Source organism: Balearica regulorum, chromosome 8 (assembly GCF_011004875.1).
Source record: "Balearica regulorum gibbericeps isolate bBalReg1 chromosome 8, bBalReg1.pri, whole genome shotgun sequence".
In the NCBI taxonomy this organism is placed as follows: Eukaryota; Metazoa; Chordata; class Aves; order Gruiformes; family Gruidae; genus Balearica; species Balearica regulorum.
In genome coordinates, this window is record NC_046191.1 from 3583978 (window position 1) to 3603968 (window position 19991).

The window sequence follows — 19991 nt, forward strand, 5'->3', positions numbered from 1 at the left end:
ATAGCTTAACTTTTATACCCAAAAACCCCTGAGGTAGGGCAGCAACTTGCATCTCAGCTTCTTAAAATAAATATAATGAAACAAAGAATGAAAATGAAGAGCATAACGAAGCTAATGAACCAAAATGAAGATCAAATGAATTTCAAAATGATAACTGGAATGCTATAAGCTGCCCTAAAAAGCACACAATGGAGAATGATGCATGGCCATGGGAGGGCTAGATCTCTACCTTCCATCACCATACAGAAGTGCTGCAAGTAGAAAATTTTTTTAATCAGACTTTTTCGAATTGTAAACTAAAAAGATTCAAAAGACAAAGAAAGTTCTGGGACATGTTTTGAAACACTTGTCTCTGCTATCAGGCTTTTTAACACCTCTTACTTTAGTCTGCCAACGACAAATTATTTCAAATTGCTACAATCCTAACTCCTTTCAGTCACGGAAGCCAGCAGACAAGGGCAGAACTATCATGTCAGCATAACATTAGGAAAGAAAGGAGAGATTTTTGTTTTTTTAAATGTCCAGAACTAGTGCTTGGAAACATTTTGTGCTTATTTACTCAAGCAATTTCTGTCACCAGGTAAAGACGGACATGAGTTTGTGTTCAGCCTAGAAAAGCTCATAGTTAACATTTTAAAGGTGATGGAAAGTTAGAGAGAAAAGCAGAGAGACCTCCTTCGTCAGCCTAGGCTTTTCCCTTGCATGGGGCATAGAAATCTACCTGAGTTCTGCAGACTAAGTACAAACTTACTCGGGATCTTCAGAAGGATGCTCGGAAGAAGAGTTAAGGTTGCATCCCACAGACATGCTCTCCAGCTGGGTAGCAATGGCACTGATGTTGGTATCAGCCACAACCTAAACAGAAGGATGCAATGAAGTACAATGTGTGTTCGCTTAATACCAAAGACATCTTGGCTAATTATGTACAAAAATAGCCAATATGTTAGGAAAAGAATCAGTCATTGATGTTTTTTTTCAAACAAATTTCAAATACAAGTCCTACTTTCTTAAATTTCCTACTAATTCAACACTTTCAAATAGTAGAAGTTACTAAAAGCCACCTTTCTGGAGGTTACATGCAAACTTTGCCCTGTAGCTTGCTCTTACCTTTACACAACTATCACTCAGATGCTGAGCAGAGGGGAACAGTCTTTCTGGATAATGCAGGTTACCTTGTCAAGGAAAAAGGTACGTCTCGGAGTCAACACAAGGCATCCAGGATTGGGCTTGAAAGTAAAGGTCTCCCAGGGAGAGCACCTTAGCAAAATATTGAGATCCAAGGGAATATTGGGCAAAGGCCCTGACACCTCAGATTGGTTGGTTTGCTGCATGGGCAGAAATCAATCCTTGGTTTCAACTTTTCTGCCATTTCCAGCACGTCCACTAAGGGCAACAAATGGGATTGTTAAACTTCCCAGTTCTGGCTCCTGTATAATTCTGAAACCATTGTGAATTACCACCACGCAGTAATTAATTGAGTTAGTGATATTTTGACAGGTTGTGGAGCAGGAAACTTGCTCTGGCTTTTTAAAGCAACCCTATCGATGTCGTATCGCTTAGTTACAAAGTCGACTATGGCCGCATTGAGAAAACAGCTACTCGCACGCCGAGGTCTGGGGTTTGCTGTTCACAGGGGTTTAGCCTCACAAGGATAAAAGCTTGCAGCTTGCAGGCCCAGTGGGATTTATTAAACACAAAGTGGCGATGCCCATTCTAGCTTTTTTTTTAACCTTTCGTTGCATGCTAGTTTTCTATTCTTTGCTTTTTTCCTGGAAAAAAAACCGAGGAAAGCACTCGTTTTGGATTTTGGGTTTTAAGTATTCACCGCTGAAAGGACATCAATTTCCTAACAACTACATGCCATGGTTATCCCCTAGCTCCATCTCCTTCGACGAGATATTCTTCTCTGCTTGACGTCTACTGTACAGCGCAGGAGTTCGGCTCAGAGACAGTCAGAAATACCCAGTACGTATATTTTCAATATTTCCTCTAGCTATCTATGGCCTTAGTTTATCAAAATTGACAGGTACTTTTTCCACTCCTTGCTGTGAACATGGCTTAAGAGAAACGTACCTTTTCAAAATAAAAAAAATCCATTATATAAATCCCCCATTTTAAATGAATGCTCACAATTCTTCCATAACAGTATTTCCCTCTTTCTAATCACTTGGAGCCAAGAGGGTGGCAGCATTTCCTAGGAAGGAAGATTAGTTCTCATGCAGATTTTGCATCCCAGGACTCAGGTTCTCTGGTGCCCTAAATGAAGGGGTCCGGCAGAGAAGATAGCAGCACCTGGCTCGGCCAGCAAAGACACCGTTAAGTTTTCCTCCCTGTTGCAGTAAGGGAAAGAGTGCCAGCCAGTATTTGTCATATTTGTTGTTAAATAAAATGAGGGCAAAATAAATCTATATTCAAAAATCTTCAGTTGGCAGTAAGAACGTATCAGAGTTCAACAACCTTGTAAAAAAGCTTCCCCTTATCTCATTACTACACCTGCAGAAAAGAAATTAAATTAAACCAAAGCATCAAAACAGCCGAAAGGGATGATTGTTCCCCCGAGACCCTAATCTCCCATTTGCAAACAGCATTTGCAAACTCCTTTACCATCCTTCCCAGGACATACTGATAATAAGCCTTTCCACACCACTGAATGCAATTATCTGACCTTTCAAAGCAGTTTGCCATGAAGTGGCCTAACCTGATAATAAATAGAATTACTTAATGACACATCAGTCATGATTATCACAGCGATAGGATTATTCCATTTAGATTGTTTTAATAATAATAATAATAATAAACCCCAGCAATCTGGTGATTGAGAAGTAGCTGTGATTAGCACCCAAGGTAACCGTATCGCCACGTTTATGGCAGAGGTTCTACGCTACTCCCTGCCGGTATTAAAATACAACATCCCACCTTCTCATAACAGATTTTTAATAGAGGAAAATAGACTCTATTCCATCAGAACAAACCTGTATCATCTGTAAAAAGTATTAGGTGCATTTTAAGCTAGACAGCAAAAATGTGGAAGAAAACCCGTCAACTGACAAACCCAAAGACATTTCTTGAAGAACTTCTTTGTTTATGTGAGCGACCAACTGACAGTGTGCTTCATCAGGAATATTTTTAAATACGTGCTGAGGTGGAAGACGCTGTATTACAGCTTTCAAGATTAGCAATTTTGGGTTCTGCAGCAAGCTTTCATTTTCTATTCAGGGAATACTGTTGACATGAAAAGTGAAATTACTCAACGTTAGTAACCATATGATAACTATAATTTAACAGAAAATCCTCAGCTGGTGTGTATCTGTGTATTTCCTTTGACTCCAATGGAACTACACAAATATACCATCTGCTCTGGAAGCGGCTCATCACTTACCAGGTCTGCAGTTCATGGACACACAAAACAAAGAATAAGCAAGTCTAAAACTAAGTTTATTATAATTTCATTTCCTTTTTTTTTTCCCCCTTCTTTTTTCCCTCCATTTTTTATAGTCACATTTGTGTTGTAACGCAAGCAAGAAGCTTGCAAAAATCTCTCAAGATGCGTTCCAATCCAATATGCTGTGATGATAAAGAAAATTAGAGTAGTTTTTAGTGGTACGTCTTAAGCTTGTTTTCCAATTGTTACAATAATTCTGCAAATGAGCAGTATTTTGAATTCTCTCTGGCAAGTATTTTTCCCATTTCTTTGTGTAAACATAAAAATAAACTAAAGATGAATATACTGGCAAGCAGCAATTAGAACCAAAGTGGCAGAACACGTCTTCCTTTTAGCTAGCATATAAACACGGCAGTGATAACACTGTTTTCTCTCTTGAGTGTTATTATTCATTACCTGTAGAATAATCAATTCTAGGCAGCACTGTCTTAATGATGATGCTATCATTTTTACTAAATGCTGTTAGTGTTTTTTTTCTTCTCCGCCTTTCAAGAACAAGGAAATTAACACTGTGGGCAGTTTGGTCACACTCTGGTTACGTGCATGTGCACATACACTTAATTTCTTGTTCCTAGTTAACTTCAAATTAAAAAAAAACCAGAAACAAAACTTGGAAGCTTGTTGATTTATCATGTGTAGCAACAAGTTATTTTGTTCTCTTTGTTACGCTTTTATATAATCATGCTCACAGCCTGTATGAGTGGCAATAAAGAATTTTTGAATGAAAATTATTTTGCGCTTTCATTCTGTGTAATTCCCATCAGCAAGCACCCTGCAATTCTGTGATGCCTTGTGCCAGTGATGCTTAGGGGATTTTTTTTTTCCTGAATGCCATTTATCTACCCTCATGCAGCTGCATGTTCAATTTATCACCATACCTGCAGGATAATGCTCCCATAAGCATTCTTTAGTAGATTAACCGCATCTGCATGAGACAGCCCATCCAAAGGTTGTCCATTAATACTGACAATCCGATCTCCAACCTAAAAGTACAACGGTAATGGAAAATTACTAGCATTAGGGAAAATTAAAATTAAGAATGCTTAAAATTCCTCGTGAACTTGGCACTGCACAGTCATGCTTCTCTTTTGCAGGATCTCTTTTGTGAGAATTCTGCATTGCTAGTGATCATTTACCATTCTTCAGAGCAAGTACAATAAGGATTTTTTTAAAAATAACAATGTGATCAGAGAAACAAAGACAGCTTGTATTTTACTATTTCCATTTGCAAGCAGAGAGAGTCAGATTTTCACTGCTGTCCTCCCATCCAGAAAGGATTCGTGTCCACACGTGCAGACAAGTTCATATTCTTACAGACTATGCACGCACGTGCTGAATGCAGTATAGGAAAGCAGGCACTTCTGATAATAATCTAATTAACCTAGATGATTTCTTCTTCTTACACATAAAAATGATCTTGACCCTGGCACTTAGGGCTATTGTGTAAATCTATTAGAGACACGGCATGAATGTAGAAGCGCATACTAACGAATCTCATGGGCCAAAGTGACCCTGTGTATCGACATAGTAAGTTCTTTTCAATACTAATGATTCCTTGAAACTCTCTCCAAAACTGGAGGCGTTCACCATGGTCAGTCCTGGAAACCCAGATATCCTGTTGGTCTGATATAAGGGCCTTACTTTGGCATTTCTTTGTAAGGGCCTTAAGATCAACCAACTAACTTCTGATCTGGTTTCTACCTCGTTTGAGCTCTAAATGATGCCCAGTCCACAGTCCCCGCAATGCCTGTGGTTTCCAGAGGGCCTGCTGCTGCCCTCCCTGGGTCTGGATGAACACACACATTCAAAGACCACCGCAAATGCATTTATGTTCTTTCTCTTAACGTCGCTTTTCCAATGTGGGCAACAATTGCCATTATCCCAAGATACATATCATTAAAAAGGGAAAAGAAGGGCAGGTTTAGGGTCTTTTGTTTTGCTTTTATATAAAAAGAAGCAGAGTAGTCTACGAGACATTAGCAGAGTGATGGCACGTACAGAAGTGCTTGAAGTTCCTTCTCTGTGGGACACATGGCAGAGGAAATAGGAAATATTGAGAGGACCCCTCTACTCACTCTAAGTCTTTGGGTACGTGCAGCCACCCCACTGGCTTGAATCATAGCAATGAAGATGGGGATATCTCCTAATGGACTTCCCTTCCCTCCTGCTATACTGATACCAAGTGCATCATTCGGTCCCTAAAACAAAGCAAAACAAAACAAAATTTGCAATTGGAGCAACTTGTAGGGCAATAACCGAGTCATTTGACTTATGCAACAGGGAGAAAATAGATAGGTTTGACAGACACGTGCATCCTCACACACGCAGGTCCCATTATACAGGCACACATCCCACAACCTATCGCAAACATAAATAATGCAATTTTACTTCTGAGAAACACTACAAAAATCAACAACTTCAGTTAAAGGTGTCAGCTTTTTGAATTGATAGAAAATAACTCACTGACCCTTGTTATCTCCACAGTCCTTGGGCCCATATCTGCTCCTACTAATAAAGAAACAAACAATTAGCTTCTGTAATTAAGAGATAATATAATTAAGAGATAACACTGTCAGGTGACAATGGTCCCTCGCTGCCTAGTCAGAGTTATCACCAAGCAGAAGCGGAGTCTTCCTGTGCCAAACCAGGCAGTGCTGCTCCCAAGAGGAGGATGGGATTTCTGTTTCACCCAGAGATGAATACGGATGTAATCACTCCAGCTGACGGATGCCACCGTGACGCCCGTTGTAGCATGGCCGCTGCTCACCAAAATTTATTGAATAGAAGCACTCTACCGGCCTGAAGAAAAGCCCTATTGTGCATTTCACTCAATTAAAGATTGGCTTATTATTCATAAATCACAGTGTCCCTAGCACAAAGGGTAGGGCACACGGCTGGTCTGAGACTGTTGAGGTTCCATTGATTTTCTCTTCTAATTTGTGCTGTATTAGTAAATAATAGACAGACAGGAAGTCTGGCTGGCATATATCTAGTCATAGGAGATTTAAAAGTACTCAAAACAGTTAAAAAAAAAAAAAAAAAAAGACGACCAAAAAAAGGACACTTCAAAGGAATCATTTGAACTGGGACTAAACAGCCTAAAAGCTGATGGTGTACTCAGGGCCTGGGCTCTGCTATGCCAACCCCTAATTCTATTGGCTTTAATTAAACTATTTGAAGAACCTTTTAGAAGGCAGGCAGAATTAGTCTCTTTCAAGAGTTAACGATTCTTAATAACACCTATCAGTATTTCTCACCGCCACGCGCGTGTGCTTGTGCAGATATCTGCAGTGAGTAGAGAAGGCAGGATCGCCAGGGTGCAGTGAGGTCCACAGGAGCGGGAAGCCCAGCTCCAGGGATGCCAAATCGGGGTACACAGACATGCATTCTCTGTGCTGCAGGGCCCTTCAAAACGGCACGAGGAAGGCTGTCCAAAAAGCCACACACCTCCTCCAGCGCACGCAATTGGCAGAAGAAACATCTTCTGCTTCTGCCCACGCTCAGACATGAGCAAAGGTTACCGACTTCTGACATGGGCCAACGCGCAGGCTCTCCGCAAGCTACTGCAGGTTGTAGATTTAGCAATTGCTAAATCTGAAAATTGCAAAGTGAGCATTGTGACTTTCTCATTACAAAATACTCCTTTATACACCAAAGAGCAACAAAGATATAAATGAAGTGGTGGCAGCTTTATTCCTTGAGAAAACTGTTTCTAATGTGAGAACCTTGCCTGTGCTAAGCCTCCGACAAGGGCGTCAGGGAATAGCGGGGCGCAGGAATTCTGCACTTAAAATAGAGGAGCCGCTACTCCACTGGTAGACATAAAAATAATGTCATCTGCTGGAAAGTGTTCGGGTTTTAAAATATCAGTCTTCTGGGAGCCTGAGTGGGAAAACCAGGTTCAAGTATTCAGCTTTGCTTTTAAACCAGCACAAATATAAAGCAAGTAACATGCAGCTACTCCGCCCAGATTATACCTGAGTTTCTCTGAGACGCATCTGCTGAAGATCTTTTTGCGCTGACAAAATTCTGTAAGGTAGAGAGGACTGGAGCAAGCGCAGGGTGGAAGTGGCTATGGACACTCTGTTGGCTTGCCTGAAGATAAAAATAAATCAAAACTCGTGAGTCAAACCCAAACGTTAACTTTAAACCAGTTCCTGCAACATACAGGCACAGCTGTGCTCTGTACCAACCAGACTGGAAATACCACATCGGCCACGCAAGTGCAACCCCCTCCAACTTCATTTCCAAAGGGGGAAGAACCTACCCGACCCCGTCCCCGAGCCGTAGGCACACCCGTAGCACTGCTCACAGTACCACACAACTGCACTTCTCTCCATGCACACCTAATGTGTAGGTTGTTCGGATCTGCTCTAGGGAGCATAAGGAAGCAGGATTAATCCCCTCCTTTGCTTATTCCCACTGTGTCTCTGAACCAGAGGAGAAGGGGAGATGATGGTTGCTGCTGAAGCTTGTGGGCATCTTCCCCATGAGGGAGCCAGCAGGACAGGTCTCAGCTCCTCTCCCGCAAGGTGGGGATAACAATCACACTCATCTTGCTACGCAGCAGTAACCTACAGGCTGTGTTATTTTAGCTGGATATATTGTCTGACTACAAGGTCCTGTAATTGTCCCTGCTCCTTTCATTTCACCAAGAACCTACTCTTATTTCCAGACTAACATGCCAGGTGACAAAAGGGAAAGCCTCCAAAGACAGCCGCTCGTGCACATTCCCAATCCTTGGCCGTCCCTTTCCAGCCCTCCTTTTCCCTGTCTCATATCTAGCTTTATCTTCTTCAGACTCTGCCCCTCGAGGAAACATCATTATCAATTTAGGAAATGTGTCTGAACAACAGGTTTCACCAAGGCCAGACCTTTTCAACTAAGCTGCCTTATACAAAACAAAGATCTGGTCTGTACTTCTCCATCCACAGCAGAGCTTTCTCCCGCTAAACGCATTAGGCGGTGAATCAAAAGCTCTGGCAGCATTTATCCTAACTGACCAGTGTGCAGCTGTCAGCGACGAACAACAGGCAGAGCACAATTTCCACCTCTAGTTGCCAGTTCATGGGTCAGTTAACATGATTTGCAATGCGCGTGAAAGAAATCACTGTCCTGCACCACGAGGCTTATATTTCTACTGTTAAAGGTATGCAGCGGACCAAGAAAAAAGCCAAGTGAGGACAAAAGTTCTGGATGCTCTTGGCCAGCAGCTTCTAAAACATCGCTCGCAGTTGTGCAAATCATTCAAGCTGATTTGCTGTATTAGCTGCCAATATTTTTATAGCTCTTGGAATGATTTTGCCGGGAAATATTTATTCAGTTTTCAAAATCACCAAGTCACTCAGGAGCAGCGAGATGAAGGCCCTCAAATGGCTCTGCATTAAGAACAGCAATTACAATTTCTTGTATTAAAAGAAATACAGAAATTACTAGGTGCCTGCAAAAGCCTCTTATGCTACAAAGAAAGGGAGATGACGTCGTTTGATCTGATTTTCTACCTAGAATCGTGTTAGATACTATGGTGTTTCGCTTCCCTTTCAGCTATGAGTTTTACACAGTAAAACTGGGTGGATAATTTTTAACCGCCACTTTTTGATTACATTGCTCTTGCTTAGGCTAGCTGTTGATACAACAACCAAAAGAAAGTAATAGTCAAGACTGCTGTCTTTACTTAATGCAATCAGGATCGTTTTCCTCTGGTCTTTCATTTTTCCTTGCCCACTGCATGCAGTGCAGATGTTTCTCCAATGGTTTTTAGTCATTATTTTTAAAGCTGCGCTTAGCCCAGCTGTTCTGCATGGCTATGGGCTCCTTAGCCCTTCCTGACACCGCACCCGCACAGACAGCAGGCTGGATCACTGCTGGCCTTTAGAAGTTAAGAAATCACACCACGTGACTATGATTTTGGCACCCTTTTCGGGTTGTTCATGCACAACATCAAGGACAAGCCTCCCCTCTTACCGACCTCCTTAAAAGCATTCCTGCTTTAACTTACATCCCCCCCCTAAGCCTCCTATGGCTCCTCCTCTCCATTTCCAAACCCGAGACCTTCTTTTAGCATTTGCGACGGCTGGATCCCACCGGTGTGCAGCCTTCCCTGCCCGCTTGCACATCAGCGTGCGAGGGAGGCGCGTGGGCGATGTCCCCGGGCTCCCAGACAGCTGCCCCTGGGCGGAGAGGGGGCAAAATACTCCAAAGCAATAGCACCACAGCTTGTCTCTCTCGGGGACACTGGCAACTTAAATATCATGGCAAAGCAGTCAGTCTTTGGAAGGAAAAATCCATTAAAAAAAAGTTTTCGAAGTCATCTTACCTGGCTTTTCTCCCTTGCAGTACTCAGACTTTAATACTAATGGTATCAGTGTCTGAGCTGATTCGGGGGCGCAGGGAGAGGGGAAAAGCCCTGCACTGATTGAAAAATGAATTGTTGTCCTCGCTTCAGGTAAAAAGCAAGTGAAGCAGGAAATTGCTCTGTGTTTTCTTTGAGAGCAAAGCAGCTCTCATGTGGTTCTGCCATAAGATAGGCAAAGATACAGTTCAGTTTCATTAACTCATTTTGATTGACAAAACAGCTGCGGAAAATACATTCAGCATTTTTTGCAGGTCTAAAAAATTTCTGGGCATCATCATTTGAGAAAGCTATTACATATTTTTGGTGTGTCTCAGGAAGACAAATACATTAACTAGCTCTTCTACTTAATCAGCATGAGACTTACTTTGCAGTTCAGCACAGAAAATTATTGCGATAAATTAGTTTGTTCCACACTCTCAGCAGTAAGCGTAAGCAGTAAGTATCTATGGAACGAGTGAGCTTCATACGCACGCCCTGTGCGCTGTTGCCCTGCCCTGCTCTTCACAGCTCCATTATATACGTATGAATTTGTCACTAACCTGACTGTTTGGGGATGTTTTCCGTGATAACCATGATCCAGCTCGCAGTCTTCCAAGTTCAAGATGCACTAGGCCTTGGGCACACTTGGAAACAAAAAACAAAAATGCAATGTACAGCATTTAAGTAGACATATAATATTTCATGCTCTCCTGGAAAGAATTATGTTTATATTCAGCACCACAACTCCGTGAAGAAAACCACAAGGACTGCTCAAAACATTAACATTTGTATTTAGACAATACAGAAAGTACCCGTCCCTGGATTTAGGTTTATCCCGAAGGTCCATCCCGGTTGCCGAGGTCAGTATGAATCTTCCTACTGGCAGACTGTAGATGGCCAATTACTCAGTACAAACAACAAAATCCCCCAACTCTTTAACAGACATTTGCCACAAACAATATTCCTGAAAAACACTTCAGAGAAAAAATGCTGCAGAAAAGGGTGAATTTAACACACGTGGATTCAACTTAATAATATACCCTCATACCACCGATTTCCAATTCTTAAATAGGTAAACTTTTGGCCAGGTACCAACCCTGAATGGAAAAAGCAAGGAAATAATTAGCCTTTCCCTTCAAGAATGGAAGGAATCACGCGCAGAAACACTAGTGGCGATAGCAGGGAAAAAGCCCTCGTCTCCAGATGCAGTTTGGAACAGAAATGGGTCTGCAGCATCACTCCCACCCGTCCTTTCCGGGCTGCCAGAGCTGGGAGCTGCACGGAGGGCTAACATCAGGCCATCCCTGCCCGCTCCTCCAACTCAAGAAGCCACGTGCTTTTTAGTGGAAAAAGGCGACTTCTCCCAGACTGTCCAACTTCAGAGTATAAAATCACTCCTGTAAGATGGAAAACTGCGCAGAAACAGATTTAAGCTGCTATTTTATAGGTGCAGGTTAGTGCACCAAAGCCAAAGGCATTTTATTTCAGTTCTGATTTGTATGACTCTCAGGTTTCAGAATATTTTTCTCATGTATGAAATACACTGTTGCATTTTCAAATAAGTGTCTTTGTTTTCCCACTTCATATCATCCCACTTCTAAACAGACCCGGAGAAGTGATTTTAAATCAATCTCCCAAAGTTATTTCAGAAGAAATTCCTGTCTCAGTATTCAGTTTGAGCTGTCCTGCGTATGTGCAAACAGCACTTCAGGATAATTACTTTGCACAGTGTCGGTAACTGCAATTCTAGGTCTTAAAATGTATTATGTACTCACCTTAAGTATAGTGGCAACAGTCTCTTGTGAGGCATTTCTCATATCCTCTCCATTTACAGACAAAATCTGATCTCCTTGAATTAATCTTCCATCTAGGTCTGCAGCTCCTCCTTTAACAATGTCAGAGATAAACACTCCACTTCCATTTCTAACAATGCAAGAAGCATATGGCTAATTACACAATCCAATATTCTTTGGGAGACCAATTTAGATTACTTGCATTTAAGAGACATTAAAAGAAACCTGTGAGCAGAGGAAGAACTAGTTTTACACTCAAATGGTTGAACGGGGTGTAAAAAACCTATGAGTTTTAAAACCAAGGCATGTTTTGCTATATTTAATGCTGTCTTTCCCCTTGAACCATTAGTTCTGACTGTATGATCCATAAAGATTCACGAAAAATACCACTTGTATGAATAAAAAGCCAAGGATCGGTCTAAGATGGACTTAAACTATCTCCTGATGTGCCTGACATGAATTATGCAGCCTCAGATATTTCTTTTTCTATATTCCCCCTAAAGGTTCAGCTCAGTTGCTTTTCTAGAAGCCTTGAGGCCCCCAAGAGAAATCTGCAGAAAGGACTTTTACAGTTTGCACATGAGTTATGTGGAAAAAAAATCCAGCTTTGTGGCTGCGAGAGCGGCAAGCCACGCAGACGAGGGGAACGTATTTATTTATCAGCTCCAGCCTCCCTCGCAGGGAAGGGACACGACACTTCACAACCTGAATTATATCTGGGTATCACTGACTTGACTTCTGAAATCGGGCTGCCTCCAAGGTGGAAATCCCCACAAGCAAAGCAGTTAGCAATAGTACAGAAAGTTTTGCACAGAAGCAAACGCGGGAAGGCTGGAGACTGCGATTACCATCTGTAGGGTAATTTACATAAGCTAAATTAATTACCCAACCCGCAATCTGCTCACAACACCTGGGTTAAACATCACCACTCTTATAAAAAAAACTGCTGTGGAAACTTTACTGACCATACGCAGTAAGGATAAGGACATGATGATTTGTAATTGAGCAAATAAATTTTTTGGGGGCAATACAGAAGAGCAACCATATGACTCTTACGCACCAACACTGAACGAGTGCTCGCCACTGTCATGCCGTAAATCTCTTCTAGTAATGAAAGATTAAATCTATTGGTGCTCTGGTTCGAATGATCTAATAGCAATGGTTTAGCAATACATCAGTAAAAAGTCACTTTTTATTAAGCAGCTGTTACCTACCCCTGTACCTCAGATTCTGCTCTGTACTCCCAGAACCGCTGTCTGTAGCATTGTGAGTCACTCTGATATCGTTCAGGATTTGGGTCTAACTCAGCCTCTTACCTTCCACTGACACTGGTCCCTTTGAACCCGAGTAGGAGCTAGATCTAACTGACAAATCCATTTTCAAAAGCATATCCTGGTATTTGGAAATAAGAAGGCTTCTCTCCCTGTTTTGAAAGCAGAAAAGTTGTGGCTAGGGCTTCCAAGCCCCGAGACGCGGCTGCGCTGAAGCCAGCGGAACAGCGAGCTCCCGGTTCTGCGTGCGCCCACTCGGCCACGCTCGCTCCGAGTGGGACACGGCTCCATGCTGGGAGCCCTCCTGGGCAGCAGCAGCCTTTGCTGCACAGCCGCGTCGCCCTTCTGCTAGAGGAGCCAGGACCACCGCCCCACGGCATCCTTGAAGGTATTTGGATACAAAATTCCGCTCCTTACTGAGCTTTTCCTTTATTTCATATTCCATTTAATGGCTACAGTTGTTCCTATGGCAAAAAGCAAAATATTTCTCGTTTGAAGTGCAGTCGGATCAGAGAGACACTCTTACCGTTTTCCAGCTATGCTGAGCCCTAGTCCTCGGCCTGTTTTCTTTTGTATATCTACATAGAAAATCTCTAAGTTTTCTTCATCTTTGTAGTGTGCTTCATCTCTATAAACAACCAACTGCACCTTCTGGGGCGTCTGTCTCAGCGCAGTGATAGCTTCTTCGTGGCTGGCATTCCGCAGATCGATCCCGTTCACCTGAAATAATCAGTGTTTTCTTTCCAAATGACATGTATAAATGATCTTTTCATCACGCCCTACCCTTGTGCGAGAGGACAAATTTGTCAAATTGACACCCCTTGGCACTCTAATTTAGTGCTCCCGTTTCCAGGGGGCCGAGCTCCTGGATCTCCTACTGAGCACGAGTTCGGCACTTTGTGCCACTGCCTGGAGTAAATCACGATCATCAAAATATTTTGGCTTGTAAGTTCTGCGGGTGTTCTTCCCTTCTTTTTAAATGCTGGAACCTCAAACAACGCTGCTTGCTTACAACTAGACACAGCGGGACGTGCTTCTTGGAGCTTCCCCTATCTCTTACTGCCCAGGTTCCTTCTCCCTCGGTTTTGCAACACCGCCCAGCCGAAGACGGAAGGAATCGGAGCCGTTAGGAAACGGCAATGGCAAAGCCCAGGCAGGCCGTATTAAATGGTTATTTTGCTTTGCTCCAATAGATGGCACACAAGACCGCTCCTGGAGCGCTCAATTACATTTCTCTTACGATAACCTGAAAATGTTTTAGTGTTTTAGTAATATCAGATAGAACAAGAAGTTCTGATTGAATGCTCAAGTATTAAAAAAACCTCTGTTGCAACTTGAAAGTTAATCTCCTAATTTTGCCAAGCCTGATCCACAGAAACCCTTTAAGGTGTTTGCCAATGTTCTGTTGACAAAATCATCTTTTATTTCTTAATACCAAAAAATACCAATGCTTAAATATTTTTGAAGTCTCTTTAGGAAGCAGCATGAACTGTAACTGAATAACAATAGAATGATAATCCACTTACATAACATAATGACTTTTAAGGCAATGAAAATATTTCTCAGTGTTTCTAGATATGCAAAGTTACAATCATACTTAATTTTACATTAAGATAATTAAGCCTAATCGATAGTAATTATATTCTTTTGTACTAACTCTGCACACATTTATTTATATACTGCATCGGTATTCTTTTCTCAACACAGGCATCTATGTGTGCTTTATCCTACTGATCTGAAACTCACTCAGAGTCATCTTTTTGATTCATTAGTACAGCTTTTAAAAGCTGAAACAACAACAATATTAGGGCACACAAACATTAGCACTTTCCTGTTTGGCTAGAGAAGAATTAATAAACCTTCCCCATTTTTATCCCCTAATTATTGTGCTCTGTTAATACACAGTTATTTATAAAATGAAAACAACATTCAGCTTTAACGCTAAAAAAAATATTTTCAATGCAAGAGCTGTAAAGACAACTCCCCAAGTACCCCTCGCTATTTTTCTAACCCTACACACCAAAGCCTTAATGGCCATGCTGGGAATTTGTCCTGATCTGACAGCGAGACGCTGCAAGCAGCTGCGCTGAACCCCTGCCTGACGCAAGTTTCATTTGCAGACCAACACTTCGTCCTTAACCCTTTCCCTCCTCCGTTTCCATGCTTGTCCACAGGGGGAAAAACCCAACCACTACATTTATTCACAGAAATAATTCTGGTTTTATGAACCGTGGCCTGAAGGAGCCGGCAGCTCTGCCAGCCACGCCGCCGGCGGGCACCGGGAGTTTTTCAGCAGGGATGCTCGCAGCGATGCTGCGGCCACCCTCGCCCTCTCGCCCCACGTTTGCCCAGCTCAGCACTTTGTTCGCAGGCAGAGATATCCAGAGATACCGGAGTGGCGGCGGTAGTGCAGGCCTCCGAATGAAAGATTAAACAGATGAATAATACTGAGCTATTGGACATGACAGCTGAACTATGTAATTCGAGAACTGCCTTGCTCAATTAAATTTAATATATTCTCAATTTGTACCTTCAGTTTACATGAATATATAAGGATATATGAATTTGTCAGGATGTTCTTAGTGACAGAAAAGAAGCTTCAAGTCCAGATCCTACTAATTGATCTCTCTTTCCCCTACAAGAACCCTACGCTGCATCAAATACAAGTACACACCACAAAGGTACAAGCAGATACACCGAGAGACTCGTTTACCTCCAGAATCTGATCGCCGGCCCAGAGCCTGCCATCCCGGGCTGCTGCCCCTTCTTCGTAAACTTCATGGATCACTATGGCATCCTGCGGGAAAGAAAGGGGTGCGTGAATCCTCCCTCCCAAACACCCCGCACGCCGGCAGCCACGACCCACACAGCCCACCGCTCCGCAGTGAAAAGACACAGCGCTCCAGGTCAGGATAAGCAAGACTGTAACACAGATTTATTTATTTTTGTTAATATTTTGAGATAAGAAAATTACTGCCGTAATTAAAATACAGACAGCCAGTAAAAAGGTAAAAAGGATTTTGTTCACCACTTTCAGGGTAGTCTTGTCTAGAGCTTCTTGGGCTTCCATCATTTTTATACATTGGCATCAGCAGTACGTGAACTCAGTGTGAACCGCTGTATTAATATCGTCTACTTTTTATGATATTATTTAAAACCAGATTCTTTGGAGCTATGAATATTTTTAGGGACTTGGCATAGGTCTCAGCTTTAAGCAAGAACTGAATGCCTTGTGGTAAATAGCGCTGGTTAAATCTGTAAGAAATGAAATCCAGAAGAAACGAACAATGGCAAATGTTAGTTTATTACTGAGGTTGGAAAATGTAGGCAGTGGCAGATGTAGCTTCAGGGAAGGTTTCAGTGATTTAATCTTATTGCCAGCAATAGATGTCCCCAAAGAAAAAGCATTACAAAGAACATACTGTTCTCTTGCTGGTGCTTTCCCTTTGCATTGTTCTGGTCTGTTTCCTTTTTTTTTTTTTTTTTTTTTCCTTTTTCTTTTTCCCCCTGAAACAAATAGGTGAACATCCTGCTGCAGCGCTTCAGCTGCGGTCCTGACGACTAGCAGGATGGGATGTGCTCCTGTCTCCAACGTCCCCAGCAAACACCCAGCCTCGGAACAGAACCGGCTTCACTACGAACTCCAAAATGGCTCTGGATAAATACCGGTGATTTTCAATTAGATACGTAGGTATCAGATAACCCGTTCTCAGGCAAATACACCCTCCAAAAATGCCACGGTTGTGACGTTCCTTCACCAGTTTGATGTACAAGTCAAAGAGGAGACTTTCCGCAGCGTTTGCAACAAAAGGCGGCGAGGTTAGCAGCGTGCGAGCCCCGCTGTGCACTGCCTTCCTGGAGCAGGAGCAGGAAATAGCTGCTGGGGTAGAACAAAGTACCATCGTGTTTTGAAAACACTGTTAGATACTACGTCTCTCATCACCAAGTTAACTCCCCCCGTGTTGCCTTGCCATCCTTTCCCAGCACGCATGGTGCACGTTGAACAGAAAGAAAACTCACATGCCCTTAAGCTAACGCTCTGATCAAGACAACATTGAGAGCATTATTCTCTTTCGTTCCCACTACACCTTATTTAATGACGTAGACTTGTATCTACAGCCGCTCCGCTGCTGCTGGAGCACAGCACCACTGTCACAAGCCTCCTCTTTGATACATACACACCAGTCACTGAAAAAACCCTGAAGGATTTTAATCACAAATGTATTACAGCTGATACAAGCGTCCCAGCTGGGGGAAAAAAAGATTTCAATCTGCATAAATGAAGGCAAAATACTATGAGCTGTGTACCAAGGTAATTAAGAAAATCAAAAGAATGGTTTGATTGAAGAAAAAAAAAAAAATATATATATATATACACACACACACACCACTGGCAACTGCAAGGTTTTCTTGAAATAACCGAAACAGCTATTACCAGCAGAACAGAGTCACACGTGCACGTCCACCTCGGCAGCACTGCCGAAATCCTCTGCTACCCGTCTTAGATCTTCTCTCAGTTGTGCGGTTTTGGTTGTTGTGGTTTTTTGTTTGGTTGGGTTTGCGGTGTTTTTGAGGGGGTTACCTTTGTTTTAAAAACGATCATGTAACTTTAAGTCAACACAGGAGACTTTTGCCTGGGTGAAAGCCAGGAGGGTGACAGTGAGGTATATTTTTTCACCTGAGGCTGATCACGGGTAACTTTGAGAAAAAGCTGAGTCTGTGGTTTAGAACTTCCATAGCACACTTCACTTTTACTTTTTTAAACACTTTACAAAGGAAGGCATTCAGAAGCGGCCAACGAGATAACACAAAATATTGGCCAGCTCGTTAAGACAGCATCATACAACTAGGATGCACCGGGGCAGGGGATGAACAGGGGGTTCAGTACCAAACCGGCAACGTGACCGCGTAACAGCAGACTGGGCACGTACACAAGATGGTCGAATCAAACTCTTTCAGACTGTAGTTAATCTGGTATTTCCTAACCTCTGAGCAAGGAGCTTTCAATCACATCTCTAAGTTTGTTTTCCATCTGCGGTTGCTTTAAAAATGGTCAACAAACTGGAGTTCCCAGTTTTTCCCAGTACTGCATTATTAAATGTAAAACTGCACATTCCTAAAGCTCAGATTCGGGAACCACCGAATGTTATCAGTTTGGATAATCTGCATCATCTATTTGAAAAGGCAACAATTCAGTATTACACTGGGGTTCCTGCATGTGTTAGAAGCCAGACCTAGAACTAAAAATACATATGGCATGAAAAGGTACATTCCTGGTCGGTCTGTGCCTACCCCGAAGAAGGAAACATCTCGCTGACCTGCCAAAGCACTGTTTTTCTTAACCAGATTTTTTGAGAGTAGTGTAGTTGAATCAGGCTTATCAAATCAATTAAAACTGGAATGAAGCAACGTGTCCACGATGTACTGCAAAGATTTTTTAAATAGTCCATAAGCATAAATACGAGAGTCTGACCTTCCTTAACTTATAAACTAGGACAGATATCTTTCCTCTGATACTTCTGGGATCAGCTCAAAGTACATTTAACCCAGAAATAATCTTTTTCCACTGCATCTAGCGGGATCTAGATAAGACACTGTTAGTTTTGATCATCCATGACAAATCACTAAAAACAAGCTACTGATGTTATTGAACATTTTTAATTGTATCAGTATTTTAAAAGACGGTCATGCAGTAATGAGATGTAACATCACACTCCAACCATCTAAGCAAGCCCTAGTGTGCAACGACTCTATCGACATGCTATGGATTTAAGCTGCAACACCCCTCTCAGTGCCTCAGGAGAAAAAAAACAAAAAAGGCCTTATAATGACTAAAACAATACAAAGCATTTATTTAAAGGATGGGTTTTGGTTACTGAATGTCTGCAGCTCCTGCTCACTAGCTTCAAATTCAGTTGCATGCCTGATATCTCTAGAAGTTAAGGCCTAACTTGTTCCAAATCAATCAATCAAGAGGGAGGAAGGGAAAGCAGGGTCAATACTCAGCTGGAGGTTGTGAATTCCTGGTGGCTCTGACAGATTTTCACTCCCATCCCTCCCCATCTCCTTTCACTACCGGTTTCATATAGACTATGGCACTCCATGATAGAGCTTGGCAGAGTCACAAAAACTGTTTGTGCAGAAGGGGGCAATAAAAACCACTCTCATATCAAGAACACGGTTGTTTAAAGAAAGATATCCAGCTGCTGAAAGCGCATACTTCATAAGGTTTACAAATCCATTCAACAAACTGGAGCTTTAATCTTTGTATATTTTGACAAAGAATATCTGGGACCATTATACAAATTGGGAATTAATGCAAAGTTGAACATTTCTTGTACAGGACGGAAGGATACAGAATACAAGCCAGGGCATATATAAACAGCATTTTTCTATGTTAAACAAAGTCCACGCTCGCAGGTGTAAAAACTTAGACTATCTGACCGTGCAAACACTGAAAGACAAAGTAGAAGGGAAGTTGTCTGCTACTGCTGAGATTGCCGTGCTGGGCTGAATAATGCTTGCACTGAAGGCTATTGAGGGGCCTGCAGCCCAGTGAAATGAAGGTGAATGCACTGATACTATCTATACTGCAGGGGGGGGGGGCGGGGGGGAATCATCTGCAGGCCAGAATAATTCCCAAACATGGCAAGAGCATACCTGGTTTGTATATGATGTGCACCAAATCTGTTAACAAGCAGTAACGCTTACCAAACCTGCCACGCAGTATATTAGATGGTGATTTGTACGGTTCAGATTCGAGCTGTGGGACAGCTACACCCCTCACTCTCGCTTTACCAGCGGAATACCACAGTCGTTGCACAGTCGTCTTGAGCAAAGGGAAGGCACACGAGTGACAGTTCTCACACTGACTCTACAAGACGTTTTGGCTGTGGAAGAAAAGGCAACGGCAGACAAGTAGAAGAGTTCATGGAGTTTATGGTCAACACCTTGATGAACAATGTTGGCGCAGAGTGAATGACTACTGAACAGCAAGGGCAAGACAACCTTGCAGAAGTTAGCACCCAATCTGAGAATCCACTTATGGAAAATACAACTTGTAAAACGTGCACAGCGTGATCTACATTGCATTGCCTTCTACCCAAGGGAGGGGGATAGCCCTGAACTCTCGGGGAATCGGACCTCAATTA

The 19991-nt window shown here is 42.4% G+C and overlaps 2 protein-coding genes across 12 annotated transcripts in view; one reads left to right on the plus strand and one right to left on the minus strand.

Moving 5' to 3' along the window:
- KANK4 (KN motif and ankyrin repeat domains 4) overlaps positions 1–19991 on the plus strand; it is a 146427-nt gene that overhangs the window by 37747 nt on the left and 88689 nt on the right. The gene's annotated exons all lie outside the window — the stretch shown is intronic.
- Positions 1–19991, minus strand: part of PATJ (PATJ crumbs cell polarity complex component) — a 155527-nt gene that overhangs the window by 5460 nt on the left and 130076 nt on the right. For 5 of the 11 annotated variants that reach the window (XM_075759208.1, XM_075759207.1, XM_075759211.1 and 2 more), the window contains exons 35-43: positions 15554–15637; positions 13367–13560; positions 11552–11699; positions 10337–10420; positions 7420–7537; positions 5910–5950; positions 5518–5640; positions 4321–4425; positions 752–855 (exon numbers count right to left, since the gene is read on the minus strand). In XM_075759208.1, coding sequence (XP_075615323.1) covers positions 752–855; positions 4321–4425; positions 5518–5640; positions 5910–5950; positions 7420–7537; positions 10337–10420; positions 11552–11699; positions 13367–13560; positions 15554–15637 — 1001 coding nt within the window. The other 6 variants (XM_075759212.1, XM_075759214.1, XM_075759210.1 and 3 more) reach the window with 3 other exon arrangements.